The sequence below is a fragment of the Aethalodelphis obliquidens genome, unplaced genomic scaffold, assembly GCF_003676395.1.
Source record: "Aethalodelphis obliquidens isolate GAN/ISIS:26980383/991018 unplaced genomic scaffold, ASM367639v1 scaffold35, whole genome shotgun sequence".
In the NCBI taxonomy this organism is placed as follows: Eukaryota; Metazoa; Chordata; class Mammalia; order Artiodactyla; family Delphinidae; genus Aethalodelphis; species Aethalodelphis obliquidens.
Window position 1 is genome coordinate 14,663,549 of NW_020837979.1, and position 19,087 is coordinate 14,682,635.

At 43.3% G+C, this 19,087-nt stretch overlaps 1 protein-coding gene across 1 annotated transcript in view; it reads right to left on the reverse strand.

Annotated features, from left to right (window-relative positions):
* Positions 1 to 19,087, reverse strand: part of DNAH6 (dynein axonemal heavy chain 6) — a 292,860-nt gene that overhangs the window by 1,528 nt on the left and 272,245 nt on the right. The window contains exons 71-76 of the mRNA XM_027129214.1: positions 14,253 to 14,382; positions 11,433 to 11,560; positions 7,606 to 7,791; positions 6,985 to 7,057; positions 5,801 to 5,952; positions 1,989 to 2,211 (exon numbers count right to left, since the gene is read on the reverse strand). Coding sequence (XP_026985015.1) covers positions 1,989 to 2,211; positions 5,801 to 5,952; positions 6,985 to 7,057; positions 7,606 to 7,791; positions 11,433 to 11,560; positions 14,253 to 14,382 — 892 coding nt within the window. The remainder of the gene's footprint in view (positions 1 to 1,988; positions 2,212 to 5,800; positions 5,953 to 6,984; positions 7,058 to 7,605; positions 7,792 to 11,432; positions 11,561 to 14,252; positions 14,383 to 19,087) is intronic.

Consider the following 19,087-nt stretch of genomic DNA (forward strand, 5'->3'; position numbering starts at 1 on the left):
CTGATCAATTTTAAATGATGCTGGTATTATAGGTCAAGTTCCCATATATGCACAGTGCGTTTCTGGGCTCTCTCTCCAGTACATTGGATCTGTTTATAGAATCTTGTGCCAGTGCACCGTCATTTTAATTACTACCTTTTCTTTGTTCCTTTTCCTGAAAACCACGGAGTTCCTGTTGGAATTTTAGCCAATAATAAGAAGAAAAATGACTCTATTAAAAAATGGGCAAGGGCTTCCCTGGTGGCGCAGTGGTTGAGAGTCCGCCTGCCGATGCAGGGGACACGGGTTTGTGTCCCGGTCCGGAGCGGCTGGGCCCGTGAGCCATGGCCACTGAGCCTGCGTGTCCGGAGCCTGTGCTCCACAACGGGAGAGGAGGCCCGCGTACCAAAAAAAAAAAAAAAAAAAGTACATGTCCCTACAAAAACTTGTAAATACCATTATTAATTTAAAAAATAACTTTGAACACTTTTTTAGATTTGTCATAGGAGTGGGAGGTCATGTGACACGAATGTCTATTTTAGTTCTATTCTGTACATTACCCTTAGAGAACACCCTTTAACTGAATATTTTATTAGAAAAATAAATATCATCAGTATCTATATTCTCCATTCAAATGAGAAAGATTTTTTAGTTCTTTCTTCCTGGCTCCTCTCCCGTATTTCTGTCATCTCGAAATTTAGTTCCAAGTTATTATAAATTCATTTTTATGGTCAAACTATTAAAGATTTAACCGTGTGTGTGTGTGTGTGTGTTTTAAATAGAGGATCAGTGGTGATTAATTTAGTGCCTCTGTATGTCTAAGATGGTCTTTATTACAACTTTTCGTTCAGATGATAATTTGGTTGCACTTGCAATTCTGGTTCAAAGTTGTTTTTCCTCAGCCCTTTGAAGAAGTGTCTCTATTTTTATATGCACTGTGGATAATGAGACATGTCTGAAGTCAATCTGATTCTCATTTTCTGGAATTTTAGTTCTAGTATATTAATGCATTTCATCTCTTTGAGAATTTTCTTTATTTCTGATGGTCTTAGGTATCACTCTGATATATCTATGTTTCTTTTAAAATTTGTTTATTTGTTCATTGTATATTTTAAAAAATTACCCCTACCACTTTGTGAGATCTCTCAATCCGAGGACTCAACTGTTTCTTCAGTTCTGGGAAATTATCAGCCAGTTTTTCAAATATTACTGCTCTTCCATTTTTTCTCCTTTCTCTTTCCAGATTGCCTGCTAGATAAATGTTGGTGATTTTAACTCCTTCCACAGTGTCACTTAAAAATATTGCACTGTGCTGTCCTTTGAGGGATTTCCTCAGTGCATTCTCTTGTCTCACTCTCTAGCTGTCTGCATTCAATCTTCAGCTTATCTTTTTATCCGGTTCCTTTTTTTCAGGGCTGTATCTCAGTTTCAGGTCTACTAAGATTTCTCTTTTTGTAGCATGGCATTCCACTTATTTGTTTTAAAATCTCTTTTCTACGCTGAGTCTCAGTGGATTTGATCAGAGATAGATGTGTCTACTCAGTCCATCATTTTTCAGTTAGAAGGCACTGCTCAATAAACTACTTTCTGGGACTTCCCTGGTGGCGCAGTGGTTTAGAATTCACCTTCCAGTGAAGGGGATGCGGTTTCGATCCCTGGTCGGGGAACTAGATCCCACGTGCATGCCGCAAATAGGAGCCCGCTGGCCACAACTAAGACCCGGCACAACCAAAATAAACAAATAAATTGAAAGACACACACACACAAAATAAACTATTTTCTACTCATCAGACTAACAGAAGCAAGCATTGGCTTTATAATATTAATCTACACTCAGCATTAAAACAAATAGAATTTACAGCATTTATACATTTGTGTGTTATAAGTGGTCTTATTTTAAGCCTGGCTAATTGGTCCAAGATCACCCTTTGTACATTACAGTTCAGCATTTGGACTTTGATGATTGTAGTTTGCATTCGGTCATTATACTGATCTTAGAACATCCTCACCTGTGGTTGAGAGTGTTCCTGCCCGGGCCCCTGTCTTATAAAGTGGGGAGTGGTAGAGTGTTGGGTTTGGCTCATAATTTTGTTGGGGTTCAAAATGCACCACAGGCAGCATTGGATTCATCTGTCCGGGCAGTGCGTCTTCTATCACCATCTCCTCATTGTCCCATCGAGAAGCATCCATGAATATCCCATGGACAAGAACACCATCCTCAGGAGAGGGCAACTGAAAGACACCCAGAAGTTCATAGGTGAGAAGAGGAGGAGGGGTCAGTTTTGTGGGCCACCTCCTTGTCCTACATCCTTACTCAATTCTAAGAACCAATCCAGAGATTCTCTTATCACTCACATTTTGGAGAGGAGAATGCCAAGGCTCCAAAAGGTGCTTTTCAGTTTGTCACCAAATCTCATACTTTTCACACTCCCACAGGCTGTCCGGTAGGGGGTACCCCTGGGAAACCCACTGATGGGCTTCAGACTCTGATATCATGACATTAGGATTTTCCCCTTCTCATGGGAAGTGGATGGACAAGAGGGCTGTGATTATCATCTGTTATTTTTAGCAAGGCCTTTCAAAGATCTGGGTGCCGTTCCAGAAGAGAGGTTATATATTGGCAATAATATTTGCAGAGTGCCTATGGAAAGTTTTTTTTTTTTTTTTTTTTTATGGAACGTTTTTTAAGGGAAATTTTGCAGGAAGCGGGACTTCCCTGGTGGTGCAGTGGTTAAGAATCTGCCTGCCAATGCAGGGGTCATGGGCTCGATCCCTGGTCCGGGAAGATCCCACATGCCTCGGAGCAACTAAGCCTGCGTGCCACAACTACTGAGCCCGTGTGCCACAAGTACTGAAGCCCGCGTGCCTAGAGCCCATGCTCCGCAACAAGAGAAGCCGCCACAATGAGAAGCACACACACTGCAATGAAGAGTAGCCCCTGCTCGCCACAACTAGAGAAAGCCCACACGCAGCAACTTAGACCCAATGCAGCCAAAAATAAATAAATTAAAAAAAAAAAAAAGAAATTTTGCAGGAGAAAGAGAGACAGAGACAGAGCCCCTGTCCCTCAATGTCCTGTGATTAGATGTCACCACTGGTATACAATTTCTTCCAGTTGTGGGCTTCTGTGTATCCTTCCTCAAACATTGAGTGAATTTGGCCAGTTCTGGGGCCCTAGACCTTTGGATAACTGGAGCTTCACACCTGCAGGCAGAGGACCAAGCTGTGTGGTCATAAGGGATGTGTTTTATAGTGAATAAAAGGATGATAAGTGCTTTTTGGTTGGACTTTACTATCTAGTGTCCTGTAGTTTGTCCCTCGCATGCAGCAGGGTAGAGCAAGGCCTTCCTGTTTTGGGGGCTACTCTATATGCTTGTGCAGGTTTGCCTGAGTAGAGGCTGAAACCATCCTGCCATCCACTTGCCAAGCTGTGTGTAGGAGCCGTCTGCACACACACAGAGCGAGTGCCTTTTCCTAAATGGCACAAAGGCGGCAATGGGCTGACAGTGGCCCTGCTGTTTGTAACAGAACTCAAGTCATCCAACAGTCTCCCGCTGTGTCTTGCAGACGTTTGCTGGGAGGACCAGGAGATGGGCTGACTATACAGTTTGCAGTCTCCACAGAAGGCAGGCGGCATTCCCAGGCATCACTGTGGTTCACTGCACATGACCCACGTGGAGATGTGTGTAGACTGGGGCAGGCTGGAGGGACAGAGGCCCCGGTGGTCACTGTAAACATCTGTCCGTCAGAGTCAGTCTATGTGGCACATGGAGCGTGCCGGGCACAGAGCACGGCCAGCATCCAGGACGGGCTGGATGAGAGCTTTTATGTGGGTGTCGTCCTGCCCTCCTGCAGCCTCAATTAGTCCTGACCTGGGCCTCCGATGCTCTCCTGGCTAAGAAGGGTCTCAAAATAACAAGGAGTGCCTCTTTCAGTTGATTTCCCCCTACTTTTGCATGCAAATACTTTAGCATCAAAAAAATTTTGATGCTAAAACAAATTCCCTTAAAGACGTAAGCTCTTTCATTGTCATTTTAAGATACAGGCAATTAAGAGGCATGGGGTATTACAGTATTTCATAGAGTAATCCATGAATATGGGATCAATCTCGTCTTTGTGTGTTTTTGCTAATCAAACACTAGATGAAGGAGATCTGAGTGGGTGGATACTGATTAAGTTACCCAGGAACAATTCCTACTAATACCACGATACTTTAAGAAAGGTTTAGTAAAAGCCACTTACCCCATCTACACTGACCGGCTAGTGAACACATTCTCGGCAAAAGCAATCTGGAGCAGATCTTTGATTTCACAGCACACATAGAAAATTACATTAATAAGGCCCACTGGGGTGGACAGGTGCATTGAAGCAGAGGTTTCCCTGCCCCATCAATATCTCGGCACGTTGAAAGTGGACAGCTCAGATCGGCAGTGGTGGCTCTCACCCCGGCTATATACTGGAATTGCCAGGGGAGCTTTAAAATATAATGATGACTGATATACTTGGGGTGATTTTGACGTAATTGGGTGTGGACTGAGCATCAGATGTTTTTAAAGCTCCATAGGTGATTCTAACCTGCAGTCGAGGTTGAGATATTCTAGAGCAGGGGTTGGGTTCTGAAACTCAAGTGGGCTAAGAACCCCCTGCAGGACTTGTTAAAATATAGATTTCTGGGTCCCAGCCCAGTCTCTGATTCAATCTGGAATGGGTCCTTGGAATTTACATTTCTTTTTCTTTTTTAAATTGAAGTATAGTTGATTTACAAAGTTGTGTTAGTTTCAGGTATACAGCAGTGATTCAGTTAACATATATATGTCTATGTCTCTCTCTCTCTCTCTCTTTTATATATATATATATATATATATACACACATATATACTTTTTCAGATTCTTTTCCCTTATAGATTGTTACAAAATATTTAGTATAGTTCCCTGTGCTATACAGTAGGTCCTTGTTGGTTATCTATTTTATATATAGTAGTGTGTATATGTTAATCCCAACCTCCTAATTTATCCCTCCCCCCCTTCCCCCTTTGGTAACCATAAGTTTGCTTTCTACATCTGTGGGTCTATTTCTGTTTTGTAAATAAGTTCATTTTTAATAAGTGCCCAGGTGATGCTGATGCTGCTGGTCTGTGGACCACATTTTGAGAACCTCTGCTCTAGAGGGAGTAAACTATGTAAGCAAAGAGTCTGAACTGCTTCCTTAGTGTTGATACATTCCTATTGGTTATGTGATGTACTTATAGTTATATGATATATGAAGTTAGCATATCAATTCTGCTAGGAGGCAGCTGAGTGAACGAGGCAGATAAGTTTAGCTTATGATAACATTTATTGTGGGCTCAGTATGTGCTGGTCACACGACACCTGAAGTTTCAGTTACACTGCCCTACAGCTCTGAGGTTGGTGGCATGAGCCCCATTTTGCAGATGTGAACACTGAGGTGCAGACATGTTAGTAATTGCTCTTGCAGACACAACTGGGGAGGGAGAAAGTCAGAATTTACTCAGGGCTGCCCAGTGCTGAAACTCTGGTTTTTAACCTCTTGCCATATTGCCTCCGCACGAATGAGAAAGTTACTGTAGGTATCTACAGTATTGCTGTAAAATATACTTTTACAGGTCAGACTAATTTAGGCAGTTCTCATCCGGTCACTGCTAATTGGGGAGCTTGTCTTGGGGCTGTGAGTCCCACGCTGCCCTCTCCCACTCCTGCAAATGGAAAGCGGGGTGGGGTGGGGCAGGGGAGATTGCCTGAGATACTGGATGACAGTGGGACAGAAGCTGCTGTGCTGTAACAACTGTCAGGGGGACAATACCTCCATGTCCATGGGCAGTTCTTGTCCAAACTGCACTGTCTTGGCAGCGTCTATAACTGTGGCTTGATCCCGATAGATAGGAATCATGTTGTACTTGAAACTCAGCTCATCTATAGGCAAATTATATTTCCGAGCATGATTTTGAAGAGTTCCTGTAAATATGAAAGCCAGAAACCTGGGTTACTATTGCCCAAACATGGCCCCCACTCGCCTCAACCAGGATGCTCTAGCGTTAGAGAGCTTCCTCTCCATCCAGAGGACCCAACCATTGACATCTTACTCTGAATTAGTTGGGAGGGGTGGAGCAAAAGCATGTGCGAATTTTGGTCCTGGTTGGGAAGGGAGGGGAGGCCAAGTCTAAAGTGCACCGCTCTGCCAATGAGAGAGACAAGCCCGTGAGGCAGTTTCAGAGCCCAGTCTCCCCAACTTTAGCATCTTGCGTAGCTTGTCTCGTATGGGCTGTCTATAGGCTGTTTAGAAGGGACTCAGGATGAGACAGATGAAGGGCTGGGCTCATTAGCATCTAGGAGCCCAGAGACCTTGGTCCCCTCTGGGGTCCTGGGCAGAATCCCTGAGGGCGATTGGAGGGACAGGAAGAGTATTTTTTATTTTTATATTTTATTATTTATTTATTTATTTATTTATTGCCGTACGCGGGCCTCTCACTGTTGTGGCCTCTCCTGTTGTGGAGCGCAGGCTCCGGACGCACAGGCTCAGCGGCCATGGCTCACGGGCCCAGCCGCTCCACGGCATGTGGGATCCTCCCGGACCGGGGCACGAACCCGTGTCCCCTGCATCGGCAGGCGGACTCTCAACCACTGCGCCACCAGGGAAGCCCAGGAAGAGTATTTTTTAGAGGGAAGGACGCTGCTCAGAGGTGGGGCCAGAGCCCTTGAGCATGGGTTACATGGGGACTTGGGGTAGCTGTGTGCATTCACAGGGCAGCAGCATTTGCACTGGTAACCTGGCATTAGGTTGCTGGGGGAACGTCTGCTATTTCTGCCATCCTTTCCCCACCCCAGCAAGCGAGGAAGAGCAGGGCCTTGTTCGGCTGCCTTATAATCAACAACCCCTTGGTTAGGCCATCAGCAGCCATGCCATTTTCAAAGTTCCTAGAAACTCGGCACAGCTCATCACACATAATGATCGTTCCTATGGGATTTTTCTAGGGAAAGCACTGGTACCTGTTAGAAATCCTTGAGGAAAGAAGAAACCGGAGATCCAGAAGGACTTAGGCTGTCCTCTTTTGAGCCACAGCTGAAGGAGAAACATTACACCATAATGTACTTTTTTTTTTTTTTTCTGAGATAGAATTTGTCTTTTAAATCAAAGTCGTATTTTGGAGGGTGTCCAGGAGGCAGAATCTAAACCGGTCCTGAGTTATCACCAGCCCCATTCTTACTGCCTGCCCTGTCCCCCTTCCTCACCCACCAGGCTGACCATAAACCCAGAACCTGGTTATTACAGAAGTTCTAGAAGGGGGAGAGGGCGGCAAGGTCACACCTGACCGTTTGGACCCATGTCAGATTGGTTCTGTACCTCATGGTGAGGTCTCATGAACTAGATCTGAAACTCCAAGGATGGCCTGGAATTAAAATGGACTTTGGGGATAAGGGTCTAGGGCAAACTCTACTATAATCAGTGTAAGACTTTCAAACTGATGCTATTCTGGAAGTTTCTGTTTCTTTGGGTTCAGATGATCCCTCGATGGTTGTCAATATTTCAGTTAGCGAGGGCTTCCTAAGAGCTTGAGGGCCAACCGTGTCATCAAATTCATCAGACCCCAAAGACGTGAATTTTCTTACGTCCACAAATGCAGTCCTCAGAATAAGGTCTTTGACCCACGATCCTAGTGGCTTCAGGGATGGGTAGGCTGTGTTGGACCACAGAGAGGGAACCTGGTTGTTGAGGAAACTGTTATACACTTTTTCCATTTCTTCAGACATCACCACCAATCCAGCAATGGCTTTGTTGAGCGTATCTAGAGAGGTCTGAAAGAATAAAAAGGGGTTGGTGCCCTTCACAGATGTAATTATCAGGTGGGAATGAAACTTGTTCATGGTAGCAGGTGTTGCCTTACGCTCAAGGACCTGCTTGCTGGGTTCCATCCTCTCTGTAAACTATGTGCTGGGCCAGACGCTCCAATCTTTCATGCATTTTTTTACATGTGACCAGAGGGGTGTAAGACCTTGTAGAGGAGGTGATTCAGGCGTAATAGCAGGATCCAGTGAAGTGAAGAAGGGAAGGTGGAGAGATGGCCTCCAAGTATGCTGAGAAAAGCCATCATCCAGCTCTCGTCCAGGCCAAAGGAAGAATGGGCCTAATGATTAGCGATTTGGGAACCATGGACAGGGGGATGAGGACGTGGGAAGTACCTCTAACTCTGCCCAGGGGGAGCCTGCGGCCCCAGGAGTTATAGCAGAAAGGGGAGATTCTTAGATGAGACCAATCTTTCAGCTGATTCCAGAGAGCCTCCTTATACTGGAAACACTTTTTTTTTTTTTGTGGTACGCGGGCCTCTCACTGTTGTGGCCTCTCCCGTTGCGGAGCACAGGCTCCGGACGCGCAGGCTCAGCGGCCATGGCTCACAGGCCCAGCCGCTCTATGGCATATGGGATCTTCCCGGACCAGGGCACAAATCCGTGTCCTCTGCATTGGCAGGCGGACTCTCAACCACTGCGCCACCAGGGAAGCCCCTGGAAACACTTTCTAAAGGTATGTCCTTTATCCTCCCCTCATCTCCAAAAAAAAGACAGAGGCCGGCAGTAGTCCTGGGAGATGCTGGACCCACAGCAGCCATGGGAAGTACAGGGTTATATCCGCCACCTGGCTAAAGGTAAAGGCAGGCCATATAGATTTGTATGGCTCTCATGGGTTCCAGTTTTGTGACAACTACTGCCATACATGGGGAAAATATTACAGGAAGATGTTAGAGACCAAACTTATGTTGATTAAAAAACTAAGTCCTAGGACCACATGCAGATAGATCTAGAGACGGGCGACATGTGACAAGACAGGTCTAGTCATCCTTCCATTCCTTCATGGAGTTATTCCCCTCCTCCCAACTCTTTTCACAAGAGGCAGTGATAGAAGAGAGGAGTGTTAAGTAGGATCTGAGGAACCATTTGCAGCAGAGCTCAGGAAAAAGGGCCTCAGCCAGAGCCCAAACAACCCTCCACCTTAGACACCAAAAATGGAAAGAGGTAGCAGAAGACTTATCTAAGATTCATGGAGAACACTTAAGTCAGCGAGCTGCAGGGGCCAGGCTGCTAGTGCCTTCCAAAACAGCGTAGACAGAGGTCACATCGCGGCCAGTTCTCTCAGAGGAGGCAGCTAACATGTAGTCATATCCAGCGGCAAGAGCGCACGTCAGAATGTTCTCCCTTATGGCTAGCGGCCTTGTCTCTCCCAGGACTTGCCCTGTCTCACAGTTCTGTAACCGGCTGGAGGAGACTGAGCTCACCAAGATGGCAGCCCGAGGCCCCTGAGGCTCCCACCCTCCCCTGGCCTTTCTTATCACTACCACTGTGAGGCCTTGCTGTTTGCTGGGGGAGGTGAAAGGGAGGCTGGGACAGAGCCAGGGCAAGGCAGGACAGGGCAGGTGCCAGGATGAGGGAGCTCTCTGGTGCAGGCCCAGCATACAGTGGTGGCCACCACCCCTCCCTCCAATGGGAGTGCTTGGCTCTGACTCCTGATTGCCTTGCAGGCTGCTTCTCCCAGGGCTCCTCTCTCTTCTACTTGTTTTTAGGTGAGTACTGCCATTAGTGGTGGACACTGTTGTTTGACCAGAAGAAGTGACCGCTTTGTTCCTGAGAGCCACATTCGTTCACTTGCATGTTCAAATATTCATGGAAGATTTAGGACGTGTCAGGCACTGGGGAAACAGAGATGACTTATATACTAGTCTCCTTCTCTTCAAGTTCATTGTCTACTGGGGGAGCCATACTCATGGAGGAGTTATTACAAAACAAGGTGGTACATTGTACACAAATACAGTGATGGACACAGACACCTCAAGTGATAGAGCCCTGAGGAGGGGTCCCTGTCATCTGGTGGTGGAGGGAAGGGCTGGTGTTCCAGGAAGACTTTATGAGGAAGTGACATTTGGACTTGTCCATCTTTAAGTGGGTGAAAGGCCATACATGATGTGGAAGATGCCAGAGATGAGCAGCAGCCATCTCCTCTTCCTCCTCTGAACAACAGTATCCTCCTAGTTTTATCTGGGCACAGAGCAATCCAATACAGATATTGGGACTACATTTCCCAGCCACCCTTGCAGCTGGGGTGTTGCCATGTGACCAAGCTTTGGCTAAAGGGATATAAGAAAAAATGATGTATGCAACTTCTGGGCTACATTTTTACGAGGAAGTTGCTCTCCCTCAGCTCTCTTTCCCCTGTCCCAGTGGCTGGCAAAAAGGGACAGTTGGAATGGCCACCTTAGTCTCAGAGATGGAAGCTACCTGTTGAGACTGGAAGAGCCAGCTCTCCAGCTGAGATCCTTGGATGAGCTCACAAAGCAAGATTAACTACCTGTCCTAGACAGAGCTTTGTTTGGGCTCTTAACTGAGAGAGCGGTGAATTTCTATCCTGTTTTGGCCACTGTATTTGGGGATCTTTATCACAGCAGCTTCATCTATACCCTGATTCATTCAATGTAGAAGGTAATAAGCTCTGACCTGACTACCTGGCCTGCTGACACTGGTTTACCTAACCAGATGTCATAGGCCCAAGGTGATGACGTAACGTATTCAGCTGACCCAGTGGCCCCCTAACTCACAAGCCTGGGTATTGCCAGACGACCAGAAACATTTGGAGACTTTCCTTTCCTAATAGGGAAGAGACGGTCTTTAAAAGATCTACCATAGCTGCCCTTCCCAATCTTATCACTCAGCCTTGATTCTGTGCTAGGTATTTGGTTCCCTGCTTGGCAGTAGAACTTTTCCTGTTACTGTTCAATATTTGGTCTCTAATAGTTTCCCTTATTAAAGTTATGCACAGAGACAACAGGAAGTCCTGTAGCCAGCATTACAAAGTCAATGCCGTTCAGAAAGTATTCCTGAGCATAAGGCAAAGGTCTAAATAGTTCTTCTTAAATTTTAGTTGCACTGACATCATCTGGGGGAGTTTATTTAAAATTCATATCCCCAGGAATTCCTCAAGGAATCCTAACTCCGTAGGTCTGAAGTGGAATCAGGGAATCTACATTTGAACCTCAGCACAGTGGACCCTAATTTAGGTGTTTTGTGGCCTCAATTTAAGAAACTCTGGTTGTCATAGTCTTCATAAAGACTATGATATTAAAAGCAAACTAGCCATCAGGAACAAGCACTGAATCTCTCTTAACTGAGTGCTTAGGTCCCTGGTCAAATTCCTAATGAGTCAATGGTAATTCTAAGGGTGTAAGTTAGGATAATGAAGGGTTTGTAAGGCCACATAGTCACTAGGCCATTATTAGAGATAGGGAACACAGACTAGAGGAGGGTGAATTCAGGTGTAGACAAGTTGGGCTTGAAGGGTTGTTAGCATATCCAGATGGAAATGTTGAAGTGATGGGAATGGAAACTTCACATTGTTATACACTCTGCACAAAGCTTTGATACCCAATAGCAAGGATGGCAGTGAGCGTGCATACATGTATGAGCCTCAGCAGATTGTTAAACCGGTCCACTTCCTGTCCAAGAACAGTGGTCAAGGAGTTAAGGCGTCCGTGAGGATCCTTGACAAAAAGGCTCTCGGAAGCGTTCTCCATCTCCAGAGTTTCTGAAACACACACGGCTGATTCGTCAGATCAATGATTGTTGATTTCTCTCCTTATCTCATTGCTATTGGAATGCACTTATCTTAACCTTTCTTAAAGCCAACTTCTCTTGTCCCTGGGGCCTAGGCTGAACGGGAGTCAGGCCGCTCGGACTTCAGTGGCAAGTGCTACCTGGTAGACAAGGGACATCCCTGAGACCAGAGGTACCAGGGGTCCTGAGTCGTCTCCTCTGCCTTGTGTGTATGCGGCATATGTAAGCCTCGCTCTTCCCTACACACCCGTGTTGCATCTAACAGAGGAGGGGTTGGGGGCAGGACACCCCCGGAGAGAGGAGAGAGACAGCATTTATCCCAGGTTACTGAGTGTTGTTCAAAGGGACTGACTGGATTGTGAAATGGGTCCATGTTTCAAGCTGGATCGAAAATTGTGCTCTTCTTTTTCCCTGCAATCCACCCAGTGGAGGCTCATATAAGCTCTAAAAAATGAAGGGACTGCATTTTCCTTACATAGACGAGTAAAGTGTGAGAAAACAAGTGGCTCTGAGATATGTACATCAATTTCCTCTTAACCACTCACATTTTGGCTGCCGTAGAAAAATCACACAGCATTGTGGGTAAGTGCAAGCTCTTGGGTCCACAGGGCTGCGGTTACATGCCTACACTCTTCTCCTTTTGTCAGTCCCCTCGGGCTATTCGGAACCTCAGTTCTCTTGTTGAGCCAGTTGCACCCCTGCCCCTCAGTCTCAGCAGATGGCATGGCTTATCATTTCACAGTAGAAGTACAAACTTTATGAAGCATGGAGAGAAAAACCTCCTAGGTGTCAATGGAACTCTATGAAACAAGTATACTAACTTTCCATCCATCATCCATCCATCCAGCCATCCATCCATCCAGCCAGCCAGCCATCCACCTTCATCCCTTTTTCCACCCAGTCCTCCATCTTATGTTTATTAAAAATGCTTCCTAAAATAACTCAGTTGCTTCAATATCAACGTAACTCTACACCCAAGAAGAGAGTCTTTTGAGGGGCTACTTTAGGAGGAATATAACTGACTTCTGAGGTCACACAGGTCCTTTCTTTTCCGGGGGCCTTAATAGTATTGGCAAGACTTAGTCTGTGTTACTGTGATGTAATCAGAAATATGTATTTTGGTCTGTGTCCCCAGCTTCTGTCCAGAGCTCCTAAAACTCTTATAATTTCCTCATTGATAAGAGTGATGGGAGCATCATTTCTATAATTGTTGGTTTCTGACCCCAACTCCTGAAATAGCTCCTGAGTGATGAAGGTGAAAGGAATATCTTTTGTTATTGATAACAAGCCCCTTTCGACCACACCTGAGTTTATGTTAATGAGATGACTCTTGGACCACCCCTAAAGATGAGGGGCTGGTTGTCAGGGGAAATAACCATGTGATTAGAGAGTTGGAACTTCTAGCTCTACTCTCTGACCTCCTGGGAGAGGGGAGGGGCTGGAGGTTAAGTTAATCACTAAAGGCCAGTGACTTAATCAATCATGTCTACATAATGAAACTTCCATAAAGACCAAACTGAAGGGGTTTGGAGAGCTTCTGGGTTGGTGAATGCATCATGTGCCAGGAGGGACTAAACCTCCTGCCCTTGGGACTCTTCTGGACCTTGCCTTATGTACTTCTTTATCTTGCTGTTTATCCTTATCCTTTAGTATATCATATTAAGTAATCTGGTAAATGTAAATAACCACTTCCCTGAGTTCTGTGAGTTGTTCTAGAAAATTACTGAACCCCAGAAGGGGGTTGTGGGAATCCTCGATTTATGGCTGGTTGGTCAGAAGTACAGGTCACACCCTGGGGACTTGCTGGCTTCTGAAGTGGGGACAGTCTTGTGGGACTGAGCCCTTAAACCGTGGGGTCTGTGCCCACTCTGGATAAAGTCATAACTGAATTGTAGGACACCCAGCTGGTGTCCAGAGAGTAACTGGCATCAAGTGTATGGGTTCCCCCTACATTAAGCAGAGTATTGTGAATAGAGACAGAAACACAGTTTACTTTTACAGTCACTAGTTTTTTTTTTATGCCTCATCTTTTTTTCCCCTATAATGACATTTCCAACCATGAACAATATATGAAGACATCTAAATCTACAGTCACTCTAAGAAAAGTGTGAAAGTGGATCTGTGATGATTAAGGAAGATTCCCTAACTCACCAGAAAACAAAGTGAAATAATCTAGCCACCTCTCCTGCTGGAGAAAAAAAAACAACCATGAAATGGATTCCAGAGCAGGGCTGTCCAATAGAATATTTTATGATGATGGAAATATTCTCCATTTGCATTGTTCAGTATGGCAGCACTTAAAATGTGGCTAGTGCAACTGAGGAAATGAATTTTAAATTTAATTTAAAGTTGAAGTAACCACATGTGGCTAACGGCTACTGTCTCGGAGAGTACAAGTCTAGAGATGTTAGAAAACTCAGGAAAAAGTCTGGTTAAAGTTACATTGAGCTAGAAACCAACTTGTTCCTCATGCTTCTGGCAGTTAAGATGTCAAGGTGCTATAGGCTTCTCGTCTATAAGTGGAGAGCTCTACGTCAGAAGAGCTCTCTATGTAAAGAAAAAATCTGCATAATAAGCAGATTTGGACACCTGCCTGTCACTCAGCTTTCGGAGTTTATTCCTAAAAGTCCCATTGTACATGTATGCTAGGAATTACTTAGTACCTGGAACTCTGGTCCGGACAGAAGCAACGAGTTCTTGGACAATCTCATCATTGCTCTTTCCCTCTCCACCAGAAGATGACCTCGGCTGAACCTCAAGTATGGTGTTGATTAAAGTGTTGGTCTCCTTGTACTGTAATGGTGAGAAGAGACAGAACAGTGAAGAACCAAATTCTCAAAAAAGTAATTTTTCACACATAGTTTATTAGAGAAATAATGGCAGTGGCCAAAACCAAGGAAATTTTATTTTATTTATTTATTTATTTTTTGCGGTACGCAGGCCTTTCACTGTTGTGGCCTCTCCCATTGCGGAGCACAGGCTCCGGACGCACAGGCTCAGTGGCCATGGCTCACGGGCCCAGCCGCTCCGCGGCATGTGGGATCTTCCCGGACTGGGGCATGAACCCGTGTCCCCTGCATCGGCAGGCGGACTCTCAACCACTGTGCCACCAGGGAAGCCCAGAAATTTTGTTTTTTATATTGAAGATATAGTTGGTAAAATGTGCTCATTGGAAATGATAGTGTTTAGCTCTCAGTGTTATAGTTGAACATTTTTGGTTGAACAACAATGTGAATTTACTGAATGTCATTGAACTGTATACTTAAAATGGTTAAAATGATAAATTTCATGTTACATGTGTTTTACCACAGTAAAAAATGGTTAAACAATTTTTGGCTAATTATTTAAAAGGCAGTTATGAAAGTGAGGAAGAAATAATGAGAATTCAGTTTTAGAACATACTTTTATTTAAATAACATTTTCTCAAGGGAACCCTCCTACACTGTTGGTGGGAGTGTAAGTTGGTGCTGCCCCTGTGGAAAACAATGTGGAGGTTCCTCAGAAAACTAAAAAGAGAATTACCATATGATCCAGCAAACCCACTCCTGGGCATATATCCAGACAAAACTATAATTCAAAAAGATACACGCACCCCTATGTTCATAGCAGCATTATTCACAAGAGCCAAGATATGAAAACAACCTAAATGTCCATTGACAAATGAATGGATAAAGAAGATGTGGTACATATATACAGTGGAATACTACTCAGCCATAAAAAAGAATGAAATAATGCCATTTGCAGCAACATGGATGCAACTAGAGATTATCATACTAAGTGAAGTAAGTCAGAAAGAGAAAGACAAATACCACATGATATCACTTATATGTGGAATCTAAAATATGGCACAAATGAAACTATCTACAAAACACAGAGACTCACAGACATAGAGAGCAGAGGGGGTGGGGGGTGGGGGAGGGAAGGACTGGGAGTTTGGGATTAGCAGATGTAAACTATTATATATAGGATGGATAAACACTGGATAAAAAATGGATGGATAAACAAGGTCCTACTGTATAGCTCAGGGAACTAGATTCAATATCCTGTGATAAACCATAATGCAAAAGAATATAAAGAAAAGAATGTCTCTATGTGTATAACTGAGTCACTTTGCTGTACAGCAGAGATGGGCACAACATTGTAGATTAGCTACACTTCAATAAAAAAAATAACGTTTTCTCAATTAGAAAAGTATTATGGGGAATTCCCTGGCGGTCCAGTGGTTAGGACTCCACGCTTTCACTGCCGAGGGCGTGGGTTCAATCCCTGGTTGGGGAACTAAGATCCTGCATGCCATGGGGTGCAGCCAAAGAAAAAAAAAATAGAGTGGTAGAATTTAGAAAAGTATCATAGCTTATTATTGAAAATTTAGAAAACACAGAAAAGTATAAAGAAAAATTATTCATGATCTTGCTTTTCAGAGATATTTATAACTTTAGTTTACCTCCCCCACCCCCTGGACATTTACTGTATATATGTGCATATAGTTTTAAATATTGAACCCATACTATTTATGTAGTATTTATTCTTTTTCAATTTCATGAACATTTTCTCACATCACTGAAAAATCTTCATGAGTCCTGTTTTAAGTGACTGATCCTCGCTGGTTTGAATGCACTATAATTAATATAGTTGTTTATTTACTTTTTGGATATTTCTATTTTCCAGATTTTTTTTAGAACTCTGTGAATAGAATATCTATATATGAATTTCATCCACTATCATTTACATTCTTTACATGATATATTACCGAAGGCATATTTTTAAACTGTGTATTATTACATTGATTTTTAACAACACTGTATCGACTTACACTCCCAACAATAGTGTATCAGAGGACCTGTCTTTCTGTCTTTGTAAGAATTGCTATCATTGCTTAAAAAATCCTTTCCAGTTTGATGGGCAAAATAGTTTTTCATTGGTTTGCACTTCTTTGAGGATTAGTAGAGTTAAACATTTAAAAACTAAGTTCATTGGCTATCTGTATTGTCTTTATAAATTATTTATATATTTTGTACATTTTGAGTTTTAGTGTTTATTACTATTGATTTATAGGAGGTAATTCTATAATAAAGATAATTAACTATTTTCTATTTTTTTCTTGTTGTAAAATACACATAATATAAAATTTGCTATCTGCACTATTTTTAACTGTACAGTTCAGTGGTATTAAATACACTAATAATGTTGTCACCACCATTCATCTCCATAACTCTTTTCATCTTGGAAACCTGAAACTCTGTACCCATTAAACAATAACTCGTCATTTCGTTTCTCGCCAGCCTCTAGCAACCACCATCCTACTTTCTGTCTCCAAAATTTTGTCTACTCTAAATACCTCATATAAATGTAATTATGCAGTATTTTTCTTTATTTGACTGGTTTATTTCACTCAGTGTCATGTCCTTAAGGTTCATCCATGCTGTGCAGAATTTCCTTCCTTTTGAAGGCTAATAATATTCCATTGTATGTATACACCATTTTTTTCCTATCCATTCATCCACTGATGGACACTTGGGTTGCTTCCATGTTTTAGCTATTGTGAATAATGCTGCTATGAGCATGGGTGCACAAATATCTTTTTTTGTCCCTGATTTCAATTCTTTTGTGTATATACCCAGAAGTGGAATTGCTGGATTATATGGTAAATCTAATTTTTTTTTTAAGGAACTGCCATACTGTTTTCCACAGAGGCTGTACCATTTTACATTTCTCTTTGGAGGAATGTCTATTCAAGTCCTTTGACCATTTTTGAATTGGGTTGTTTGTTTTTTTGTTGTTGGGTTTTAGGAGTTCCCTATATACTCTGAATATTAATCCCTTATCAGATATATAATTTATGAATATTTTCTCCCATTCTGTGGGTTGCCTTTCTCTCTGTTGAATTAAAATGAAAAAATTAAAATAAAATAAACTTTCATGAAGTCCAATTTGTCTGTTTTTTCTTTTGTTATTTCTGCCTTTGGTGTCATATCCAAGAAATCATTGCTAAATCTAATGTCATGAAGCTTTTTGTCCTATGTTTTCTTCTAAGAATTTTATATCTTTGGTTCTTTTTTTAAAAATGTCTTTATTGGAGTATAATTGTTTTACAATGTTGTGTTATTTTCTGCTGTATAACAAAGTGAATCAGCTATATGTATATATATATCCCCTTATATCCCCATATCTCCTCCCTCTTGCGTCTCCCTCCCATCCTCCGTATTCCACCCCTCTAGGTGGTCACAGAGCACCGAGCTGATCTTCCTGTGCTATGCAGCTGCTTCCCACTAGCTATCTATTTTACGTTTGGTAGTGTATATATGTCCATGCCACTCTCTCACTTCGTCCCAGCTTACCCTTCCCCCTCCCCGTGTCCTCAAGTCCATTCTCTACATCTGCATCTTTATTCCTGTCCTGCCCCTAGGTTCATCAGAACCTTTTTTTTTTTTAGATTCCATATATATGTGTTAACATACGGTATTTGTTTTTCTCTTTCTGACTTACTTTACTCTGTATGACAGTCTCTAGGTCCATCCACTTCACTACAAATAACTCAATTTCATTTCTTTTTATGGCTGAGTAATATTCCATTGTATACATGTGCCACATCTTTTTTATCCATTCATCTGTCGATGGACACTTAGGTTGCTTCCATGTCCTGGCTGTTGTAAACAGAGCTGCAATGAACATTGTGGTATATGACTCTTTTTGAATTATGGTTTTCTCAGGGTATATGCCCAGTAGTGGGATGCTGGGTTGTACGGTAGTTCTATTTTTGGTTTGTTAAGGAACATCCATACTGTTCACCATAGTGGCTGTATCAATTTACATTCCCACCAATAGTGCAAGAGGGTTTCCTTTTCTCCACACCCCCTCCAGCATTTATTGTTTGTAGATTTTTTTTTTTTTTTTTGCTGTACGCGGGCCTCTCACTGTTGTGGCCTCTCACGCTGTGGAGCACAGGCTCCGGATGTGCAGGCTCAGCGGCCATGGCTCACGGGCCCAGCCGCTCCACAGCATGTGGGATCTTCCTGGACCGGGGCACGAACCCGTGTCCCCTGCATCGGCAGGTGGACTCTCACCCACTGCTCCACCAGGGAAGCCCTGTTTGTAGATTTTTTGATGATGGCCATTCTGACCGGTGTGAGGTGATACCTCACTGTAGTTTTGATTTGCATTTCTCTAATGATTAGTGATGTTGAGCATCCTTTCATGTGTTTGTTGGCAATCTGTATATCTTCTTTGGAGAAATGTCTATTTAGGTCTTCTGCCCATTTTTGGATTGGGTTGTTTGTTTTTTTGATATTGAGCTGCATAAGCTGCTTGTATATTTTGGAGATTAATCCTTAGTCAGTTGCTTCATTTGCACGTATTTTATCCCATTCTGAGGGTTGTCTTTTCGTCTTGTTTATGGTTTCCTTTGCTGTGCAAAAGCTTTTAAGTTTCATTAGATCCCATTTGTTTATTTTTGTTTTTATTTCCATTTCTCTAGGAGGTGGGTCAAAAAGGATCCTGC